At 47.1% G+C, this 23,785-nt stretch overlaps 3 protein-coding genes across 5 annotated transcripts; 2 read left to right on the top strand and 1 right to left on the bottom strand.

The window, feature by feature from the left end:
* The first annotated feature begins 1,470 nt into the window (after positions 1-1,470).
* C3H1orf56 (chromosome 3 C1orf56 homolog) lies at positions 1,471-4,342 on the top strand. The gene is made up of 2 exons (XM_066267993.1): positions 1,471-2,481; positions 3,903-4,342. Exons 1-2 carry the CDS (start codon positions 1,528-1,530, stop codon positions 3,921-3,923), a joined length of 975 nt encoding a protein of 324 aa, XP_066124090.1. The 5' UTR covers positions 1,471-1,527; the 3' UTR covers positions 3,924-4,342.
* A 68-nt stretch (positions 4,343-4,410) lies between these two features.
* CDC42SE1 (CDC42 small effector 1) lies at positions 4,411-13,372 on the bottom strand. The gene is made up of 5 exons (XM_066267997.1): positions 12,906-13,372; positions 9,614-9,899; positions 8,910-9,020; positions 7,285-7,373; positions 4,411-7,003 (listed from the first exon to the last, which is right to left on the bottom strand). Exons 2-4 carry the CDS (start codon positions 9,665-9,667, stop codon positions 7,299-7,301), a joined length of 240 nt encoding a protein of 79 aa, XP_066124094.1. The 5' UTR covers positions 9,668-9,899; positions 12,906-13,372; the 3' UTR covers positions 4,411-7,003; positions 7,285-7,298.
* MLLT11 (MLLT11 transcription factor 7 cofactor) lies at positions 12,922-23,295 on the top strand. 3 transcript variants are annotated; one of them, XM_066267995.1, is made up of 2 exons: positions 12,922-13,003; positions 22,005-23,295. In XM_066267995.1, the coding sequence occupies exon 2, from the start codon at positions 22,011-22,013 to the stop codon at positions 22,281-22,283; it is 273 nt and encodes a 90-aa protein (XP_066124092.1). In that variant the 5' UTR covers positions 12,922-13,003; positions 22,005-22,010; the 3' UTR covers positions 22,284-23,295. The 3 variants fall into 3 exon arrangements, with proteins under 3 accessions (XP_066124092.1, XP_066124091.1, XP_066124093.1); XM_066267994.1 differs by lacking the exon at positions 12,922-13,003 and adding an exon at positions 13,797-14,337; XM_066267996.1 differs by lacking the exon at positions 12,922-13,003 and adding an exon at positions 14,870-14,915.
* The last annotated feature ends 490 nt before the right edge of the window (positions 23,296-23,785 follow it).

Here is a 23,785-nt window from a genome sequence, read left to right as displayed (position 1 = left end):
GGAATAAAGGAATAATCACAGCACAGAATTTAGAGATTCAGACCAGTCCTAGAAATTAGAAGGGGATGTGTTTGTTGGCAGTGAATGGGGAGACTATACACTGGGGGAGGGGTGCTAGGGAGGATCCTAAATGATGACCAACTCAAGCATCCAACCTTCCAATTCACCTGGCTTCTCCTCGACACCAGCGAATGAATAAAACCCAGGGCCTGCTTCTGTACCACTGTTTTTCTCTCTCCTAGGCTGGACCAGTATCTCCACGGGTCTGGAAGAACCTAGCATAGGATTGGAAAAAGGGCCTTAGAACCAAGCAAAGATATGGGTCTGCCTGCACCCTAACCCCTGAAACCTCTGAGCTATTTTGTAAATCATCTCATCCTCAACCCCAGTGCCACTGTCTCTTCACGTCTCCAGGGGGTGTCATTCCTTCTGTGACCTTGCCTTCAAAGCAGGTCTGGAACCTGATCTGGGTAACTTTCATTTCAGCTGTAGGGGGTGCACGCAGTGGCATTTGTATGGAAAAGTGTAAAGCTGCGGGTCTTAGTGCTGCTTTAGCTGAAGGACCTTGGGCGGACTTCATCTCTATGAGTCATTCTCATCCTCTTGAAGGAAGGCGCCGAGATCCTCTTTACCTAGGGTACTTGAGCAGTCCATGAAGGTCAGGGGCAATGGGAAGGGCAGGCTTAACCCAACACAGCCAGCCTGCCTGATGGGAACCAGGAAGGAATCTGCTCCCGAAATCTTGGAGAACCACTGCGTGCCCCTCTTTCTTAGTCACGTTTGCTGACTGTGAGCCTGGGAAGGAGTGCTTTCAAAACCTTTTGTCAGCCTAACCAGGCGGTGGCGCAGTGGATAAGCGTCGGACTGGGATGCAGAGGACCCAGGTTCGAGACCCCGAGGCCACCAGCTTGGGCGCAGGCCTATCTGGTTTGAGCAAAGCCCACCAGCTTGAACCCAAAGTCGCTGGCTCCAGCAAGGGGTTACTTGGTCTGCTGAAGGCCTGCGGTCAAGGCACATAATGAGAAAGCAATCAATGAACAATTACAGGTGTTGCAACGCGCAATGAAAAACTAATGACTGATGCTTCTCATCTCTCTCCGTTCCTGTCTGTCTGTCCCTGTTCATCCCTCTCTCTGACTCACTCTCTGTCTCTGTAAAAAATAAATAAATAAAAAACAAACAAACAAAAACCTTTCGTCAGTCAATTCAGATGTGTAGTGATTAATAAATTGCGATGAGAGATTTAAGCTGTGCGCCAAGGAAGTGAACTGCTCTTTTCCCCAGTCCCTTACATCACAATCCGTCAGTGGAGTTCTTGTTGCAGGGGTTCCCAAGGCTTTTTAGCGCAGCCCCTGGGGCTGCCGAGGGGAGGCCTGGGGGGAGGGGCGTGGCGCGTGCCTCAGAGCCCCGCAGTAGTCTCGGTTCTAACGACCCGGTGGGTTGGTTGAGAGCGCAAGGGAGGGAGAGAAGGTAGGAGCCACGGCCTCGGTCACTGGCCTCCCTCCCAGCCCCACACCATCCAGCCCCATGGTCCCCGCCGCCGGCGCGCTGCTCTGGGCCCTGCTGCTGAGTCTGGGGACCCGGGCGGCGGCGGGGGCCCAAGGCCCAACTTCAACTGGGACACAGCCGGTCAGTTTCCGCTTCAGGAGCCCGATGACCCGCAACTACCGGTCCACCCTCCGGACCGGTGTTCCCCCGAAGAGGAAGATAATAATGGAGGATGAGGATGACGTCGTGGCCACTGCCGACCGCCTGGCAGGCCCCGCCGCTGCCGAGCTGTTGGCCTCTACGGTGTCTACGGACGTCAGCAGGTTGCGTTCATGGGAGCAAGATGAGGATGGGTCTTTGGAGGAGGGGGTTGTGATTAACGCCCTAAAGAACAGTACCGATTCAGAGATTACCAATTCAAATTCCGCTAGTACAAGACCGGGATCCCAGTCAAGGTTTGCAGCGAATATCCAGGAGCCAGAATACAGGCTGACCACCAGCTTGCCGCCCTCCACCTGGAGATCTACTGAGCACCCGCGGCTCTCTGACACCAGCCTGACCCGGTGGTCCACAGCAGGGTCCACCCCCAGGCAACCCTCACCCACAGCCATGCCACCTCCCGAGGACCTGCGGCTGGTGCTGATGCCCTGGGGCCCGTGGCACTGCCACTGCAAGTCGGGCACCATGAGCCGGACGCGGGCTGGGAGGCTGCAAGGCCTTTCCGGGCGTCTACGCATTGGGGCACTGAGCCAACTCCGTACAGAGCACCGGCCTTGCACCTACCAGCAATGTTCCTGTAATCAGAGTCGCGAGGAGTGCCCCCTGGATTCAGGCCCGTGTTTTGGCACCAGCTGCACCACTCAGACCACCACCAAACTCAAATCCAGCCCCAGCACCAGGGCCAGCCCAGCTCTTGCTTTTTGGAGGCAGGTGAGGACTGGGCTGGAGGAAATTTGGAACAGCCTTTCTTCAGTGTTCACAAAGATGCAACCAGTAAGTGTTTGGTGATGAGCCAGGATTTTGTTGATGGATCTAAAAATTCCTCATAGCCAAAGCCTGTTGCTAAACCAGCCAGTGTGCTTACATGAACTGTTACCTGTTTGGTTACTGATTCATAATATGCATTGGTTTATTCGCGTTATTGCTGGCCATGTATTCCACTTGAACTGGGGTTGGTTTTAGATGTATTATTGGTCACTAGGTAATTAACCAAATTGTTAAGATTGTAGAGATGTCAAGATTTCTTTTATTATTATTTATTTATTTTTATTTTTCTGAAGTTGGAAAGGGGGGGCAGTCAGACAGACTCCCGCATATGCCCAACTGGGATCCACCCGGCAAGCCTACCAGGGGCTGATGGTCTGCCTATCCGGGGCGTTGGTCTGTTGCAACCAGAGCCATTCTAGCGCCTGAGGCAGAGGCCATAGAGCCATTCCCAGCGCCTGGGCCAACTTTGCTCCAATGGAGCCTTGCCTTTGGGAGGAGAAGAGAGAGACAGAGAGGAAGGAGAGGGGGAGGGGTGGAGAAGCAGATGGGCGCTTCTCCTGTGTGCCCTGGCTGGGAATCGAACCCGTGACTCCTGCACGCCAGGCCAATGCTCCACCACTGAGCTAACCGGCCAGGGCATGAGATGTCAAGAATTCTTGATGCACAGGTAATTAATGGATATAGAAGATAATTAAGTTTTCAGCTATTAATGCAGTTTAACAGTAACAACAGCCAATATATTTATTTATTTATTTATTCATTATAGAGAGGAGAGAGAGAGGGAGAAGGGGGGAGGAGCAGGAAGCATCAACTCCCATATATGCCTTGACCAGGCAAGCCCAGGGTTTCGAACCGGCAACCTCAGCCTTTCCAGGTTGACGCTTTATCCACTGCGCCACCACAGGTCAGGCAACAGCCAATATTTGAGGTCTTGCTATGTGCACTTTACCTGGATCAACCTTCCAACAACCCTATGAGGTATTATTATCCCTTTACAGATGAAGAAATGGTTTTTTTTAAGGCTAGAAAGTGGCAGTCACAGCAGGATTTAAACCAGGTTTGAGAGTAGTGCTTAACCACCATCCCCAAGAACTGTCCTATGTTTATTCCCAGCAACCTAAGGATTCTCAAGAGAAGGACAGTCCTCTGCTTTACTGAGCTACCAAAGGCTCTGATTGAACTGGTGAAATATCCTCAATTGATAGGATAACAGGGCCTTTGGGGAGAGGGAAGGACAATAAAATGTATACATGGTAATTCTGCCCATTTGTTTTTGTCTTTGTCCTTATGCGTCCAATCTTATTATTCAATATTAAGCATCAACAATCAATAGTATTGAGGGAAAGCGGGTTTGTGGGGAGCGGGAGATGAAGGAAAAAAAGATGACATAATATTTCCTCTTTTCTCTATTTTGTTTCCTTACCCAGATAGAGAGAAACCGAAGGTAATGGCCACTTGATCTGCAAGAAGAGGTGTCAGCATCTCAACCCCTCCTCCCCTTTCAATCCCAGCATCCACTGGGTATTTTTAGTTCAGAAAAACAAAACTAGAAAAAGAACAAACATTGTTTGGGCTTGTGTTTTTTTACAGAGGTATTTGAGGAAGTAGAGATCTTGTAAAACTAAATTGAGTAGCTAGCAGCACCTATCTGGTTTGGGCCCTTCTCCTGTCCCCCAGGATAGAATGTTCATCTTCCTCATTTCCAAAGTTGTTTTTAAACAAGTACTTTTTTTTTTAAAGATCTCAGATGAATGCCAAGCAGGAGTTGAGCCCTTAGATGATGGTGGTCTTGCCTTCACAATACTTAGCCTTCTTTTCTCCTTGAAAGGGCAGTGGTACAAAATCCCACATCAGTTACTTCCTAGGAGTTATCTTCAACAGCCATATCTATCCTTTCACCCAACATACACCTGTAGTGATTAATTACTCTGTGACTATGTTGCTTAAACTTTTTATTTGAAAAATGTATTTAGAAGTCCAACAAATTTTCAATATAAATTATGACTCTCAAATATTCCCATCACTTTAAATGTTGTTAAAGTGATGGTAGCATACACATTCGAGAAGGTAGCTAAAGGAGAGGGAGAGAGAGAGAGTGTGCACCGAAGAAGATTGTATTCAAAGAACTGGCAGAATAAGGCTAAAGATCAGGGTGACCAGAGGTTCCAGGAGCCCCCATCTTTCCACCCTGTCCTGTGAGCCCTTTAGATCTAGTAAAACCTCATGCTATTGAGATACTTTCAGAGCAACTAGCTAGACTGGAACAGAGCAAATTGGGAATGTTTCTCTATGAGCAATCTTAGACCCTGAAAAACTTCAGGAAATACACTCAAACTTGAAAAACTGGAAACTCCATCCCTGTAGGTGGGGGCAGACTGTACAGATGGATCCTCGTTCCCACATTCCTCATCCCCACTACCATCAAATAGGATGCTTCCTATTACTGAGCTACTGAAAGACTCCTGCCTTCTGCTCATCTGTCCTGTTCTGCCTTCCTAATCTCCCTGCAAGGAAGGAGCCATGACAGAAAACACCTGAGAAAACAGAATGCCTAAAGACCCTGCTCCTCCATCCCTTTCTTACCTAAAGCAGACTCTTCGGCTAGGTGGGGAGGGGACCTGTTCTTCAGACAAAACTCCCTGAGTCTTCTTTGTATCTGGTTCCTGGACTAGGGCACAGAAATTGAGCTTAAAATCTGGGGAGGCCAGAGCTGGGGTGTCTATAGCTCCATTGCTTTTCTCTCCCTCCCTTCCCTAATCCCACCACTGCAGGAACTCCTCCCCCAGAGAGCAAGAAGGGAGAAGCATAGCTCATGTCCATCACAGAGAACTCAAGTAAGCACAAGCAACATAATGACTACAGAACAATGTGGACATTATGTGCAGTCCTATTAAGCCTACTTTCCAGGGGGTCTAGTTCATCAAGACTCAGGCTTAGGATGACTAATGGAATGGGGGGGTGGTGGACAGAAATCTGAGAGGAATAAATGTTAGCTCTCAACTGGGGGTGCTTTTGCCCCTTAGGAGGCACCCGGCAATGTCTAGGACATTTTTGGTGGTAATTAACTAGGGTGGACCAGGGTCATTTCTAAACATTCTATAATGCAAAGGACAAATCCCTCATTACTGAGAATTATTCAACCCAAAATGTCTAGATTTTTTTTTTTGACACAGAGAGAGGGACAGATAGGGACAAACAGACAGAGAGGTGAGAAGCATCAATTCTTCACTGCAGCTCCTTAGTTGTTCACTGATTGCTTTCTCATATGTGCCTTGACGGGGGGGGGGGGGGGGGGGGGGGGGAGGTGCTACAGCAGAGTGAGTGACCTCTTGCTCGAACCAGCTACTTCGGGCTCAAGCTAGCGACCATCGGGGTCACGTCTATGATCCCACGCTCAAGCTGGTGAATGCAGGTTTCGAACCTGGGTCTTCCGAGTCCCAGTCCCAGTCCGATGCTCTGTCCACTGCGCCATGTCTGGTCAGGCTCAAAGTGTCTAGATTGAGAAACCTTGTCCTACGGATCTCCCTGCTTCCAAGTTGTGAGGATCTTAAGATTTCTAAACTCACATAGGATTGTTTTCAACCAATTTATCTCCGTACCTGCCATCCTTCATGGTCAGGAAGGAAGTCCACCCTAAGACATAACTTGAAGCACTGCTGCATTCTGGGTTTCTCTCCAGATACCTCTTCCTCCTCTCACCTGGGCCAACAGGGAGGCTGGCAGATGGCAGGCCCCAAACTTAATTAGAATGTCATCAGGTTAATATCCATCTCTTAACTCTTATTCTATGGGAAACAAGGTTCCTAACAGGGATGGGGTTAAGGACAGAGGGTGTGGGTGTGTGTGTGTGTGTGTGTGTGTGGAGGGGGGGCAATTAAGAGAACTCATCTTAAATTAAAATTTTAATTAAAAAAAAAAGAAAAGATATGGTGGAGCTAGCAATGCTATAGAAACAGGGTTAGAGGCCTAATTAGAGAAAGATGCTGGAATTGGCAGAGAGATTGAAGAGCTGTGAGCTTAAGGTCTGAGACTTAAAGATAGTAGACTAGGCAGTGGTAACGCTCCTAGCCCCTGCCTTACACCTACTTCAGTTCATTCCAGGAGGAGGGAGAAGATAGAGAGCTTCTCAGCAAAGCCAGCTTCAGGTTGGTAACCTCACCCACCTGCCATTTAAGGAGTTCCAGGTTAATAGTTTAAAAACAGGTGGCGCCCAGACCATCATTCAGGAGAAGGGAACTCATTCCAGGTTTCTAGAAACTCCTATTTCAGATCTGAGAGTGTGTCCAGGGCTTCAGCTGAGCTCCTCTGGCCAACCAGTAGTCACTTGGTCAGTCCTGCTGCCTTGACCCCATCTCCAGGAGGGGCTACAGCCAGAGGGAGTAGAGGGAGTCCAGCTCCCAAGCCTTCTGAGGCACTATCAGGCAGATAAGGAGGAGAGAGGCCCCGGCGCACTGGTTCTAGGAGGCATCTGGTGGGGGCAGCACCTCTCCTGAGCTGAGCACAGAGTGGAAACTTTAGACAGCAGAACCTGAGTTAAAATAAAAAAGAAAAGATTAGTCTCAAAGAAAACCAAGGACTCAGGGAGAAAGGCACCACCCAATGCAGACTATTTCCATAATGTGCTCTTATCTCTATTTGCCTGCCCATCCCTTTCTCACTGCTTTTCTGGATCCTACATTACCAACCCTCCCAGGCTAATTCATCCTTCCCTCGATTCACATACTTGCAGATGATCAGGGTTCTGAGGCAGGGTATCAGCAGGTGCTGGCAGGCACCGGATGTGTTGGGTGGCTTTTTCTAATCACTCACCATTCCTGTTGGAGCTATAAGCCCCTAGAATTGCTCCATGGCCTGTCTCGGTTTCCCTTGGATCTCATCTGCTCCTGAACTGCACCTGTCTGTGAAAAAGCACATGTGAAACACTTTCTTAAGTCTTCATGTCAGATCAGAGATCTCCCCTATGCCCTCCATGGGAGAGGCTGGCCCCACCTCCTTGAAAATAAAATCACCAAAAAAGGATAAAATTATACTTGATCTTAGCCAAAAGGCCAAGAAGTGATGGGAAAGGTTAAAATTAATCATTCTTTCAAGAGAGGTCTCAATGCCTTCCCTTCACACTAACCTTTGTGAGGATTAGACAAAAATTAGTCTTTTACTAGTAAAATCCTCTCACAAAGGTCCCTATCATAGTTATCTAAGTTTTGCAATTGGTGAAAAGACCCTTTCACTATCTCCAGGCCCCCTCCCCCCTTTTTTGGTATTTTTCTGAAACTGGAAATGGGGAAGCAATCAGACAGACTCCCGCATACGCCGACTGGGATCCACCCAGCATGCCCACCAGGGGGTGATGCTCTGCCCATCTGGGGCATTGCTCTGTTGCAACCAGGGCCATTCTAGCGCCTGAGGCAGAGGCCATAAAGCCATCCTCAGCGCCCGGGCCAACTTTGCTCCAATGGAGCCTTGGCTGCAGGAGGAGAAGAGAGAGACAGAGAGGAAGGAGAGGGGGAGGGGTGGAGAAGCAGATGGGCACTTCTCCTGTGTGCCCTGGCCGGGAATCGAACCCGGTGCTCCTGCATGCCAGGCCGACGCTCTACCATTGAGCCAACCGGCCAGGGCCTCCCTTATTTTGAGAGCAGAAATACATATTAGATGTTATTTTTTTTTTTTAATTTTTAAATTTTTTTGTATTTTTCTGAAGTTGGAAACGGGGAGGCAGTCAGACAGACTCCCGCATGCGCCCGACCGGGATCCACCCAGCATGCCCATCAGGGGACGATGCTCTGCCCATCTGGGGCATTGCTCTGTTGCGACCAGAGCCATTCTAGCACCTAAGGTAGAGGCCACAGAGCCATCCTCAGCTCCCGGGCAAACTGCTCCAATGGAGCCTCGGCTGTGGGAGGGGAAGAGAGAAACAGAGAGGAAGGAGAGGGGAAGGGGTGGAGAAGCAGATGGGCGCTTCTCCTGTGTGCCCTGGCCGGGAATCGAACCCAGGATCCTGCACGCCAGGCCGATGCTCTACCACTAAGCCAACTGGCCAGGGCCATATTAGATGTTATTTAGGACAGAGGTACTCAGCCTTCTTCCTGCTCCAACTCTCCCGACCACAATATGACTTACTGTGGCACTGGGACTGTAGCAGATTTTCACGAATAGAAGAAGGGTTATGGTCTTTGGAAAATGTGGCCCAAGTAACTCTTAAAGACATATATATTTCCCATTCCAATTAATAACAACTTGCTAATTGTAAAGATGAGGGAGCCTAGGCTAGAGACCTGAAATGCCAGGTCCAAGGGTTACGCAACTGGCGAACTGGAGTAGAATCCTAGCTTCTTAGTTCCCCATCAAGTATTCTGTTATGTCCCTTGTTTGAACTTTCAAAAAGAGGAAGAGCTCTAGGCCACAACACCATGTCAAGCTCCCCATTCCCTTATTACCATGGCAAGTCCATCTCCGGTCCCCATTTCCCCTGCGCCAATGTGAGTCAGGTGGACAAAATTCATTGGTTCCCCAATCATGGTCCGGTCGATCCGTCTCCTCTTCTTCTGCTTGAAGAAAATAGGGGAGTTATATCTGAACCCCCCTCCTGCAGTCACAGTGGAGGAAGGAAAAAGTCTTGAAAACCACTAAGGGAAGACCTGGGGGCCTGGTAGGAAAGGTGATATGGCATCATAATAGAAAAATAAATCACTAGGGTGTGAAAGGCAAGGCTGGAGTGACAAACACAGAGGACACAGGCAGGGTGCTAAGGGCAGTGGCCTGGAGAGTGAACACTGAACAAAGAAAGGACACATCAAGGTCACCTCTGGCTGATGAAACAATGGGGAAAGCTGACAGGTATTAAACTCCACCTACAAACACAACGCAAAGCAACTCAGAACAGGAACAGGAAGTGATAGCTAAAACTATTCACTTCTTCCATCTCTCAGTCCCCTTTATTCTAGTGCACATATCGCTTCTCAGCCTTTTGGCTAAGATCAAGTATCGAGTACACACCTGCCTGGCTACAGAAACTGTCCTGACAGAGGGAGGCAAGAGGTGTGCGTTTCAGAAAGCACATCCTGGATGTTACATCTACTTCACAGTATATAGTAACTGATTTCTTTGTGTGCTGGGGTGGGGGTAGTGTGGGGAGACTCACCGGCTGGGGTTTCTCTACCACACAGCAGCCCAGTTTGTGCCAAAATTCACTCATGTTCCCTGATGGTTCCAGTTTCACTCCTCTGCCTGAGGCCCCAGAGGGCTCCTCACTCCTTTCAGGTGTAACACACCCTGGGTTCACTCAGCAAGATGGGTCTAGACAAAGTAGAGTCCTGGGACCCTTAGCTGAGCAACAAAGATCAGTGTCTCAGACCCTGGGAGACTAGCAGGGCCACAGAGTGAAGTGGGCAGGTGGGTACAAGGTTGTCTTCCTCAGGCCTGGAATCCTGGATGAGCAGGAGAAAGAAAAGAAAATGAATGAGAAGTCCTTCTGTCTTTGAGAAACCTCCTGATGAGCCCAGATTCTGTTCCCCTTTAAAGGCCCTAGTCCTATACCCAACACTAACCTCCTCCATACATAACCTCACAGTGTGACTCAGAGAAAGGAAAAGAACCAAAGGACACGAAAGGGTTAAGCAGCAGCAGCAGCTGCTGGTAGCAAGGGAGAGGAAGGGGGCTGAAAGCATTTACGGTGAGAGGACTGGAGAGACCAAAGGGTAGTGGCAGAAATGAGCCAGGTTTGGGGGTACTACAAGATCCACCTCCTTTCTCCTTGGGTTTAGAGCAAACGGGGAGGGGCACTTAAGTGACTCTGAAGAGGAAATGGTGGTTTTTTGTTCTCATAAACAAGGCCTCCACCCCGTCCCTCCCTTATTCCTTACCTTATCCTAACACCTAGATTTTCTTTTAGACCTTGACTACCTAAATCCTAGGTGACTAACTACAGCAGGTTCATCCTCAAGAAAGACTTTCCACAGTGAGGAATTTATTCATTCTCTCTATTCCCTGCTCTTGTTCCTCCTCATTTCCTCAAATGCTATCCAACCCTTCCCAAAGACATTTAACAGTTCTTTTATAACTTGACCTTGAGATCTTTCCTCAAGGCTGTGCACACTGTTTCTGTGCACTGTATTACTGCACTCCCACACGTGCATCTGTCTGCACACATATGGCACAACCACATTTCTGTATGTATGTCTGTACAGACCATCTGTGCAGAGGTTGCAGGTACATTGCCAGGTATCGTCTGTCCCATGAGAAATCCTTTTCCAGCCTCCCCACCCTCTTCACGTGTTCTATCGTGCCACACTGCTCTGCGCCTGCCTGCCTCCCTCCTCCCCTCATGTTGTGACCTGTTCTCTCCTTCTTTCTCACCACTTCCATCCCCAAGTGTCATCAGCCAACTAGACACAAAGAACTTTCCAATAGCATTAGGAAGGAAAAACTTTCATTACTGCCAGCCAGGGTAGGACACACCTGAGTTTTCTCTATACTTACTGCATTTCCCAGTCCTATAACACAGGCAACCTCAAAGTTTCTAAACAGGGTAATTTTATGAATACTACACTTGAGCATGAATATGAACCTACTGTCCCTCCAGGCCTGGAAGTCTGAGGCCCCGGCACCCTAAACTAATCTAAGAACTGAGGGTATTTTTAAGGAATATTAAAAAAAAAAAAAGTCTTGAGATGAGATCACACAAACACTGAGATATAACTTCTAAGGAAGGGAAGGACCCAGGAGTCTGGGCTTTCTTACTTCCCTTCCCACCACTGGAGGGGAGGAGTAAAGAGATAGGAAGTCAGAACACAGTTGTCCAGAGAGGGGAGCTGTGGTTAACGGGGAAGTCAGTTACAGGCTTTGTTTGTTGTGATGGTGGTGGCAGCCCGGGAAAGGGTTGGAAGCAGGGGTGGGGGATGATGAAGAAAACAATGAAGAATCAGAGGAAACCCCCAACACCACCAGACAGGCTGTACTGAGACTGAACTCTCCCCAACATCCCCCTGCTCAAAGCTGAGTGGACAGAAGTGGATGGTGGGAGGGGAGAGAGAGGGAAAGTGACAGTAGAGGGAACAAGGATGTTTCTGTTCCTTTTCCAGGGACCTGGTCAGAGCTGGGTGGAGGGAAAGTGTGTGTGGGACGTGGCATGAAATGACCAATGATAATGAGAAGTGACCAGGAAATTCCATTCCCTAGGACATAAGGGTCTCTAAGACATGGGGGATGGGGTCACAGTGTAGAGAAAACTGGGCAGGGTGAAATCCAGGGTGGGAGCTTGGGAAGAAAAAGGCAAAGGCAAGGAAAGTAAGAGTGACTGCCATTCTCATTCTTTAAAATACCTGAAGATGGTTGAGGAAAATGAAGTTCTGACCTGGTAAGACCAGGAAGAGGTACCAAATGTGGCCCACTCTTTTAACCCCACAGTTAAGGGGAGGGGCTGGAAAACAGCAGGAGGGATCAGGATTATATGGCATAAATCCACATCCTGATGCCAACTATCTCTGAGAACTGGGCCTGTGTCCCAAATAGGAAGGCTGAATTGGAGCTGGGAGACACCAAGGTCACACCAGGGTTTAACAGCTTCAAAACTATTGGGGACTGAGCAGGAGAAGGGATGGGAGAAAGGTTCCAGGGGGAAGGATGTACAGAGGTAGTTCCCCTGTCCTGTTCTAGCCCCAAACAGGTTTTCCCGGTCCCACTGCCCGCAGCCTCAAGGCCTCCAACCCGCTGCTTGACAAGCCTTCACAAGAAGCAGTTGGAAAGAAAGAGAATTAAGAGAACGGAGTGGGCAATAAGCCCAGGACTGCAGCTGGTCTTCTGTAGAGACCTCCAGACATGGAGGGCTATCGGGGGGCTCTAGAAAAGTAGGAGTAGACCCCACTTTCCAAACAAGTGGCAGGCATTTGCCCCAGAACCAACCGTGCCCTTCCCCAGGAAAGGTCTTGTAGGGGCTTAATATGAAACAGAAGTAGACCCTAAGCTCCCCCTCCCCAATAAATTCAGTCATTCCAATTACAGTGACTCCATTTCTGCCAACTTCCCAACTCTACCCAGAAATTCTCTGCTCCTCCCAACGCTGAACTAGGATTGGGACCCATCGGTGAATCTTTCAGACTTTGTCACTGTCTTCTGTGGCTACTCCAGTCTCAGATTTAGACATTCCAGGACCCAGCTCGTCCCCACTTTGTCCCGCACACGCCACCACCGAGGTCAGTGAATCTCAGAGACCTTCTCCCAGCACCCCAGGCCTGCTTTCCCTTCAACTCTTCAGCGGCCTCGGCCTGAGCGCAGCAAGAGCGTGGACAGATCGGTTACTCAGGGGGCGCATCCCTTTCGCACTGACCCAGCGGGTCCCCAGCCCTGGGTCCCTTCCCCCACCCCCAGCATCCGGTGCGGCGCCGCCGGGCAGGGCGCGCGAGGCGCACTAGCGGGGACCAACTTCGTGGTCTCACCTGCTCCGCTCCGGCATCGAGGTGCCCGGCTGCAGTTTGTAGGGGGCCCCCGCTCCTTGCCCTCCAGTGTGGGGTTCCCAGACTCGCTTCTCCGCGCGGTAGGAAGCCGAGGGCGGGCCGGCAGAGGTGGGGCTGGCGGAGGGCGGAAACGACGGCGACGCGATTACGAAACTCGTCGGGCTGGAAGGCGGACGCACAGCCCCCTCTACCCCCGCCCCGAAGCAGCGCTGCACCGGGGAGGGCCTTGGGAAGAGGCCTCAGGGGTACCCGAGGGCCACCGCCCCTGCCAGGCGCACCGCGGCCTGTGGGCCCCTCGGTGAGGGCGGGGCACCCGAACTGGGCCCCCCTGATCGTATGCTCTTCTTCCGGGCCAGGCAATGCAGGACGAAACGAAGCAGAACCCCCACGTCCCCCGGACCCAACCAAATTCGAGATTCTCAGAAGCACCCCTGTTGGGCAAATAAGTGTGTTACAAGCGTGTTAGGCTTACTCACCTTGTACTTAGCCTGATTGGTGCATGAGCAGGGGGCAGCACCATGTGTGTATAGTCTACGTAAGGCTTCCGGGTTCTTGCCTTCAGGGCGGCAGATTGTAAATTGCGGATTGCCTGACACCACTGGGAGCGGCTGTTATTTGCTTTTTGCCGAAGAAGCCCCCCACCACCACTTGGGCCTGTTTTACTTGAGTCCAGAGAGAGAAGCGGTTTTCCCTGCCTGTTTGCTCGTCCAGTTAGGAGACTTTTATAAACAAAAGTCTGAATTGGAGGCTGTTTCCTCCAGCTCCTGTTTCTTTACCCTCTTCCAGAATCCAGTGTGAACCTGCATGGCCACGGCCCATACAACCCCCACCCCCACCCCAATCTTCTGTGTTTTACCCCAGATGAAACAGGGCATTTACCCATTGTGAGGGGCAGCGAGTAGGGAGGAGTAGGGATTGGAGGAAGGGATGGAGAATTTTCCTGATTCTCAGAAACACTTCATAACCTGAAATCCTTAAATTAGGACATATGGGGGCAATCCACTGTGTCTAGAATTAAGATTTTTTAATCCACAAACCTAAAATCAGAGGACAATTAGATGCTTATTCAATGCACCCGCAGTCAGCATGGGGGCTGCTGAAAGAGCTGCAATAGACCAATAAACCTTCGGAGATACCTTAATCCTGTCTCCCTCCCGAAAGCGTTCGGAACCTATCCTTTGAATTAGCTGAGTCAGGCAGGGAGGGGCGGGGAGTCCTTCCGCCCTCCTTAGGAGGGGCTGCATTGCAGGGGGAGACTGAGCCGACCGACTCAATTCCTGAAGAGGGGAAGGGAGCGAGAAGACAAAGCAAGAAAAGCCCCCATAGCTGCCTTTCTCTCCAACCCAGAGCAGGGACCGGAGCCCCGGGGTCCTCCCTCCATCTTTGGAGCACACTAGTAATTCATTGATAACAGGTAAACTAAACTGAGGGAGGGGGGCAAGGTTTGCAAAGATAGAAAAGCAGCTGCTTCTGGTTAGGTTGAGAACCCCAAATAAGGATGAGGTTGGAAGACAGTTCAAGAAGTGAGAAGGCGCCGCTATGAACAACGGGTAGTCATTTGCTCACTGTTTTACATCTCTTGCCTCACATCTCTATCCATGCTGTATAATCCTATACACAGACATTAATTTTTAACAATTTACCTGTAGTTATTTTTTTAGCATTTATCTCATTTCAAATATCTATCCGCCTGTAATTTATTGTCCTGTGTATTTTATCCTCAGTCTAGTTATCTGTACATTCCTTTCAAGCTATAATTTGTTTTTTGATGAATCTCTAGTTCTACTGTATTGCTCTAGCCTCTATTTCCCTATGTTTCTTTTATTTTTTTCTGTAGTGTTCTATTGACATGTCTACCCTCACCCCAAACTTGTCTCCATAGGAGGGAGTTTAGGGGGATGGATATGTGATAATTTTGAGATTAATCCTGACCTTTCTTTTAGCAGTCTCCTTCCCATCTCAAACCTTTGCTCCAAAGAAAGGCAGCTTGAGGTAGGAAAGTAGGGACCTCTGTGTTGGAGAACTACCTGACCCCATATTGAAATTAGTACAGCCCACAAGAGCAAGGTATATGGGCAGTTTCTGGAATAGGAAAGCTTATTTGCAGCTCAGTGGAATAGGCAGGAGAAGGACTGGCTAATATAAAAATCCAAGACCAGAATGAGACACATATATGGAGAAGCCAGAGCACTTCCATTCCCCACTATCACCATCCCTTGTCCTTCCACCCCAAAGTAGCATCATGACACAGTAAGGCCTGGTGGGGTAGGCCCTGGATTCCCACTGAGGGTCTGGACAAAGGGTATGTGGGTGTATTTGTGTGGCTCAGACTGATGTCTTTTTATATATATTTGCTAATCAAGCAAATGAGGAGGGGAAGAGAAAGGGAAAGGAAAAGAGACCTTTTGAAAAATTTGGGTATTTGGAAATTAAATTGATACTATATTAAAATTTTAAATTTCCTTATCAATGTAAAGGATATTTTAGCTTCAATTTTCTGTGTAGTTGATGTTCTTGACTAATTTTAAATGTAGTTAATGCTTGTATGAGTGTCTAGAATGCATTTGGTACTCTGTGTGTGTGTGTCTGAGTCATAGTTAGAGATTTTAGGTCTTTTAAGTTAATAAATATTTCATGAAATTTTCCTTAGCTTTTAAATTATTTATTTATTGGTTTCAGCAAGAGAAAGAGAGACAGAAACATCAAACTGTTCCTGTATGTACCCTGATTGCCGAGCAAACCAGCAACCTCTGTACTTTGGATGATGCACTAACCAACCAAGCCACCCAGCCAGGGCTCCCTTACCTTTTCAATTGCCAAGAGAGGCTCTGCCAGAAATTCAGGGGTTGGACATCTTTGCTACATACACTGACTATAAGAAAAGGAGTCAGTTTGTCAGAGCTTTTTCCCTTTCTCAGATTCAGATCAGAACCACAGGAACAATCAACACCTAATCCACTGAATAGCTGCTTTTCAGGAACTAAGAATTCTTGCAAGTTTTGAGAATATAGGTATAGGATTATATAATGCGGTAGGTGCCCTGGCCAGGTAGGTGCTCAGTTGGTTAGAGTATTGTCCCCATACACCAAGATTGCTGATTTGATCCCTGGTCGGGGCACATATAAAAATCAACCAGACGCCTGACCTGCGGTGGCGCAGTGGATAAAGCGTCGACCTGGAATGCTGAGGTCGCCGGTTTGAAACCCTGGGCTTGCCTGGTCAAGGCACATATGGGAGTTGATGCTTCCTGCTCCTCCCCTCTTCTCTCTCTCTCTCTCCAATAAAAATGAATAAATAAAATCTAAAAAAACCCCAAAAACCTCAGTTAAAAAAAAAATCGACCAGTGAATACATAAATGAATGGGGAAAAAATGATGTTTCTCTTTTTCTGTCTCTCTTGCCCTTCCTCTCTCTCTAAAAAGCAATAAATAAAACAATTAATTAAAAGCTGTAGGCAACTATCTATGCACAACAAATCAAAAGAGATCATCAGACTGGGAATTATGAGACCTGGATTCTTTTAAAACTGGCTGGGAGGCTTCGCAAGTCACTAGATAATTTATAAAGTGTATTCTAGTTTTAGAAATCTATGATTTTTGTCTGACCTTTGGTGGTACAGTGGACAGTGCATCAACCTGGAATGCTGAGGTCACCAGTTCAGAACCCTGGGCTTGCCGGGTCAAGGCACATACGGGAAGCAATTATGAGTTGATATTTCCTGCTCCTACCCACTTCCTTTCTCTCTCTCTCTAAAATCAATAAATCTTTTTTTTAAAAGTCTATGAAAAAAAAAGTTTACGATTTTTCTTCCCCTTATGATTCTATTTTTTAAAGTGGTTATTATATATTTGCCCAGCATTATACAAAGCTTTCACTAGAGAGAACTATAAGGGAGGAAATATAAAAGAAGCCAGCTATATAGGCAAATAACTGGTTAATAGTAAAATTCTCTGTGAGCAAAAGTAACATGATTGTCTCCTAAGGTTTACATTTTAGGATCTCTATAGCTCTAGATTTAAACCTTGGTTGATTGGTTGATAGGTACAACTTTTTTTTTTTTTTAATTAAAATTTTATTTATTGATTTGAGAGAAGACGGGGGAGACAGAAAAAGAGAAACATCAATTTGCTGTCCCACTTAATTTATGCATTAATTGGTTGATTCTTGTATGTGGCCAACCAGGGATGGAACCCACAACCTTGGCATATTGGGATGACGCTCTAACCAGCTGAGCTACCCAGCCAGGGTGTACAACCATTTTTTGTAGCTCTCTTTCTGTGCACATGTCTCTGCAAATTATTGTAGAGATAGATGATCAGAGCTGAATATTATAGGATGATGACCTCACCTTTCTGACATGTTCCCATACTATCACAGTCCCAGCATCACACTCCTAAGCAGCTTCTCTGCTGAGTAATGCTCAGTTCCCAAGATTTATTTTGGAGCTTGAACCTAAGAACAAAAAGAGCAACTCAGAAATCTCTTATTTTTAAAAATTTTTTCAGAATTTACTTTTTTTTTTAAACTTTTTAAAAAAATTTTTTAAATTCATTTTAGAGAGGAGAGAGAAAGGGAGAGAAAGAGACAGAGAGGGAGAGAGAGAGGAGAGAGAGAGAAAAAAGGTTGGGAGGAGCTGGAAGTATCAACTCCCATATGTGCCTTGACCTGGCAAGCCCAGAGTTTCGAACCGGCAACCTCAGCATTTCCAGGTCGACGCTTTATCCACTGCGCCACCACAGGTCAGGTGAATTTACTTTTTTTTTTAAAAAGTATTTATTTATTTATTTTTCTACAGAGACAGTGAGTCAGAGAGGGATAGACAGGGACAGACAGACAGGAACAGAGAGAGATAAGAAGCATCAATCACTAGTTTTTCATTGCGTGTTGCATTGCAACACCTTAGTTGTTCATTGATTGCCTTCCCATATGTGCCTTGACCATGGGCCTTCAGCAGACCGAGTAACCCTTTGCTAGAGCCAGTGACCTTGGGTTCAAGCTTGTGAGCTTTGCTCAAACCAGATGAGCCCATGCTCAAGCTGGCAAGCTCGGGGTCTCGAACCTGGGTCCTCTGCATCCCAGTCCGATGCTCTATCTACTGTGCCAGAATTTACTTTTAACTTTAAAAACATGGAGTCTACCTACTCACCACTCTTAAAACCCCCATATTCACACGTAAAACATGTTTTAGATTAATGTTTTCTTTTTCTGCCTTGATAGAGATATTTCTCGTTATATGGGCTGTTAAGGTTTCTGTGTGATACTGGTTATCATGTTTGCCTAACCTATTTTGGAACCATTTTAGGTCACAATTTAGGCATCTCAAGGCCTGATGAAAGCCAATGGAGTATGTTGGAGGAAGTCCTTTTGAAACAGGGTTCTAGTTTTGGAGGTGGTGGAATGTTATCTTGGCTCCTTTGGAAACATTTTAACTTATGTTTCTTGCCCCTTCCCTTGGATAGTAAACAGCAGGCTGGAGGTTACAGGGAGGTGTAACAGTCATATATCATTAGAGTGTGGGAGGGATGAACAGAAAAGTTGATAGAAGTACTCATTAAAGCATGAAAAAGTGTCTAATTCTGTTAAAGGACCTTTCCCCAATCTAAACTTTACCTTCCTTACCTGGAGTTTCCAATCCATTTGCTTTCACTATACAATATATTCAAGCATTGTGATCAGAGAAAAGAGCCCTGTTGCCTGACCTGTGGCAGCACAGTGAAAAGAGCGTCGACCTGGAATGCTGAGGTCGCTAGTTCAAAACCCTGGGCTTGCCTGCTCAAGGCACATACAAAAAGCAACTACTATGAGTTGATGCTTCCTGCTTCTCCCCCTGCCCTTTCTTTTTCTCCCCCTGCCCTTTCTCCTCTCTAAAATCCATAAATAAAATTTTTAGAGAGAGAGAGAGAGAAACCTTTTACAGCATAGTAAAATTCTTTTAGCCACCTGGGTTTTATTATGAAGCAGAGGTAGGCTAGAGAGAAATAGGCTGTTAAGGCTTATCTGTGGACTAATAGATGGGCATGGCAAAGTAGTCACTGTATTAAATAGGGAAGGAAAATTAATCCGCAGCCTTGAATGTCTTTTGTGGGCAAAACCCAGCACTTCTGAAGAAAGTACAGTGTGTCCGTAAAGTCATGGTGCACTTTTGACCAGTCACAGGAAAGCAACAAAAGACGATAGAAATGTGAAATCTGCACCAAATAAAAGAAAAACTCTCCTAGTTTCATACCTATTCAGTGCAGTTCGATGTGGGCTCACGCACAGATTTTTTAGGGTTCCTTAGGTAGCTATCCCGTATAGCCTCTACAGACTCGTCACTGACTGATGGCCTACCAGAACGGGATTTCTCCACCAAACTGCCGGTTTCCTTCAACTGCTTATCCCACCGAGTAATGTTATTCCTATGTGGTGGTGCTTCGTTATAAATGCACGGATATTCACGTTGCACTTTGGTCACAGATTCGAATTTAGCGAGCCACAGGACACACTGAACTTTCCTCTGTACCGTCCACATCTCAACTGGCATGGCCGTGGGCCCCTCCGCTGTATACACGGTGTTATGTTATCATCTGCACATGTGCACATGCTGCCACATCATCCTACAGAAACTGGGAGGGTTTTCCTTTTATTTTTTTATTTTTTATTTTTATTTTTTTTGTATTTTTTCTGAAGTTGGAAACGGGGAGGCAGTCAGACAGACTCCCACATGCGCCCGACCGGGATCCACCTGGCATGCCCACCAGGGGGCGATGCTCTGCCCATCTGGGGCGTAACTCTGTTGCAACCAGAGCCATTCTAGCGCCTGAGGCAGAGGCCATGGAGCCATCCTCAGCGCCTGGGCCAACTTTGCTCCAGTGAAGCCTTGGCTGCAGGAGGGGAAGAGAGAGACAGAGAGGTAGGAGAGGGGAAGGGGTGGAGAAGCAGGTGGGCACTTCTCCTGTGTGCTTGGCTGGGAATCAAACCCGGGACTCCTGCACACCAGGCCGAGGCTCTACCACTGAGCAAACCAGCCAGGGCCAGGGTTTTCCTTTTATTTGGTGCAGATTTCACATTTCTATCGTCTTTTGTTGCTTTCCTGTGACCAGTCAAAAGTGCACCATGACTTTACAGACACACTGTACATGTAAGGTATTTTTCCCCGCCAGAAAGAAGGAAGGGGCTGGAGCCACGAAGTGTGAAATAATAAAAGGCTTTATTGAGTACTGCACTTCCTGCCCGACAAGGTTCCCTGGTCCGGGGGACAGAGGCTAGGGAAGTCCTGGAGTGACCTGCATGGGAGATATTTAAAGGGTCCCATGTAGGGTGGTCGAGCGAATATGACATGGTGAAATCTCACTGGCTGGCAGATGGTCACTTTTTCCAAAGGGCTCTTGGGAAGTTTCTTTTGGCGCACCTAGATGTGGGCGGGCGGTTCTAGATAAAGTTCCCGGGTTTAGGTTCCTCACGTGGCTGTCCCCCATTGCTGACCACCCCACAGTACAAAGTAGACTGGTTTTTACCCTTGAGGATATTCTCAGTCCCTTGAAGGAGATAAGACTATACCTATACATGTAACTGATCTGTAACTTCAAACTAATATAGTCACGTAAAACTCTACAGGGTGTTAGGGTAGATAGATATAGAAGAAATACGTAGTTGGGGCTAAGTTTAAGAAGTCCTCCTGGAAGAGGTGAGTTTACAATAAGGTTTAGAAGGCAAGGATGAAACTAGAAAGCTGAAATGTCACGGTAGTCCTTTTCACTGGTACCATGACCTATCAGACCAAAGGCAGGAAGTAGTTCCGTATTTGCAAACATAATAAGTTTAGGGGAAAGTATCCTCTAGGACAGCGGTTCTCAACCTGTGGGTCGCCTTTAGGCGACCCCTGTGTTTTGGTCGTTCGACCCCTGCCGGGGTCGCGACCCACAGGTTGAGAACCGCTGCTCTAGGAACTTGAATGGAGTCTTGAAACTTGGTAGTATTTTATTTATTTATTTAATATTTTATTTATTGATTTTACAGAGGGTAGGAGTGAGAGTAATCAACTCATAGTTGCCTCACTTTAGTTGTTCATTGATTGCTTGTATGTGCTTTGACCTGGAAAGCTCAGGGTTTTTTGTTTTGTTTTTGTTTTTTTTTTCTTTCTTTTTTCTGAAGCTGGAAACGGGGAGACAGTCAGACAGACTCCCGCATGCGCCCGACCAGGATCCACCTGGCACGCCCACCAGGGGCGATGCTCTGCCCACCAGGGGGCGTCGCTCTGCCGCGACCAGAGCCACTCTAGCGCCTGGGGCAGAGGCCAAGGAGCCATCCCCAGCGCCCGGGCCATCTTTGCTCCAATGGAGCCTCGGCTGCGGGAGGGGAAGAGAGAGACAGAGAGGAAGGAGGGGGTGGGGGTGGAGAAGCAAATGGGCGCTTCTCCTATGTGCCCTGGCCGGGAATCAAACCCGGGTCCCCCGCACACCAGGCCGACGCTCTACCGCTGAGCCAACCGGCCAGGGCCAAGCTCAGGGTTTTGAACAGGTGACCTCAACATTCCAGGTCAATGCCTTACCCACTGCACCACCACAGGCCAGGCTTGGGTAATATTTTAAGATGTAGAGTAAAGAGTTAAACCAGACAATAATGAGCATAACTGTAGCAGAGAATGTACTACTACTAGGAAGAATAAGCCAGATTCTGGAGGACCTTGAAAACCAGACTTAGCCTGACCTGTGGTGGTGCAGTGCATAGAGCATCAACCTGGAATGCTGAGGCTGCCAGTTCAAAACCCCTGGGCTTGCCAAGGCACATATGAGACTTGATGCTTCCTGTTCCCCCACTTCTTTCTCTGTTTCTCTCTGTCTCTCTTCACTAAAATAAATAAAATTAAAAGAAAAAAGAAAGAAAAACCAGACTTAAGATCAACTTGAAGTAGAAGGTAGTAAATAAGTCATTTTAAGTTGGGGACAAGTTTGGAAATAGTAGAGCATGGTAATAGAAGGGTTCCTGGAGCTCATCCTAAGGAACTAGGCAAATGGGGATGTCAAGTTTCTAAGTAAAGAAAGGTTGTGGGCCACAAAGAGGTTGCTGTAGCATGAAGACTGACAAGTGATTTCTTTCTAGGAAGTTATGAGGGACCCTGTGAGTAGCCAGTACAGCTCCTTTCTTTTCTGGAGGATGCCCATTCCAGAACTGGATCTGTCGGAGCTGGAAAGCCTGGGTCTGTCAGATACATCCATCTACAAGGTCAAGGACAGCAGCGTTGGCAAAATGACCGGGCAAGCAACTGGAACAGAGCAAGAGAAAAACCCTGAAGGCGATGCTCTCCTTGAGTACAGCACCTTCAACTTCTGGAGAGCTCCTATTGCCAGCATCCATTCCTTCGAATTAGATTTGCTCTAAATCCAAGACTTCTCTCTCCTACAACCTTACCCTCATTGTCTTCCCTTTTAAGCCCCTTTCTTTTCTTCCTTTTCCCCTATTAATCTTGTTCTCTCCCCTCCATTGTGTTGAGGTGGTGCTGATGAATCTGCCAGTTGTGTTCTATTTATTTATTTAACTTAATGTATTTTGTCAGTTTCTTTCAAAAGCCCTCAAGCCACAAAGTGTTCAAGCAATTGCGGACTGTTACAGGGATCCCTCCTCCCCACCCCATAGTAATTCCAGAAAACAGGCCTGATGGGGGGCACCAGAGAGTAGTCCAGTAGTGCAAACTGGAAGGACTGATTCTTTTACTTCACTTTAATCAGCTTTAGAGATTGCTCAAACCTTCCTGATTTCCTGCTCTGGGCTAGTAATCACAGATATTTCTTAAAGTGTTGATGAATACCTTGTAAATCTTGAGATTATCTGCTATAAGACAGTAGGATTTCTAAAAGGCTAAGGTGGTAAGATGCTTGCTGTTTTGATTCTGCCCCCTCTTGTAATACTTTTTCTGAAATTGGGGGGAAATGTATAAAACAAGAGGGAATTATGTCTTGGGAAATGAAAATAGGGGAAAGCCCTGACTCACTTTAGAAATAGCTATGTTCTATCAAAAAAGGAGTTTCTTTTTAAAGCCTACTTACTTTACAATTTTGCTCCTGTGCATTGAAAACTTTGAGGAAAATCTACTTAATTTCAAATCTTAAAATACAATCTTGCTGAATATTTTAATAATTTGTAAGGTTTTACTTCCCTTTCTAAAAGGCATAGAGTTTGGTCCTTAGTGTGTTAGACTTGTCCTTCTGCATCTGTTATGTATATTGATCAATGGGCCTCAGGCACAGCTCTTCCGCCACCCTGAAATGAACAATCACCATGAGACCATGAAATGAACAATCATATTCTGACCCTTACACTGTTCTCACTCCTCTCAAAATTTTTGCTGATTTGTGTTGTCATTTACTTCTTTAATAAAGACATTTAATCCCAGGATTGCATTCTAGTTTTCTGTCTCTACACAGGAAAGAAGTACAGATTTCAAAAAGTTAGCCTTCCTTTTGCATTCAGCTTATATATTTTTTTCTAATATTCAACTTTGGGGAATAGTAATTTGTGTAGACTTTATTAAAATGATGAACTTCCGGTTGAATGGGTAGGTAGCAAGAAAAAGGGTGGAGAAAGCTGCAATCAACCATTCTTCTGCTTGCACACCAACGTTATTTGAGGCAATAACTCTAGGTCTCAGAAGGCACCTGTGGCGTTTAACCTCCTTACCTCGGCATAGGTGTCTATGAAAATAAACACAAATATGTATCTGCTTGCTTAAAATTCTCATTAAAAAAAACCCCACACCGTGTACTTACAAGCAGTTGAGTGCCTACGCTATGAAAGGCACTGAGCCAGACAATGTAAGAGGATGTGAACAGAAATTAAGATTTTGACTCTCAAACTTAAAAAAGGTAAGTCGTAAATACCGATAT

Source organism: Saccopteryx bilineata, chromosome 3, assembly GCF_036850765.1.
Source record: "Saccopteryx bilineata isolate mSacBil1 chromosome 3, mSacBil1_pri_phased_curated, whole genome shotgun sequence".
In the NCBI taxonomy this organism is placed as follows: Eukaryota; Metazoa; Chordata; class Mammalia; order Chiroptera; family Emballonuridae; genus Saccopteryx; species Saccopteryx bilineata.
This window is presented reverse-complemented; position numbering and strand designations above follow the sequence as displayed.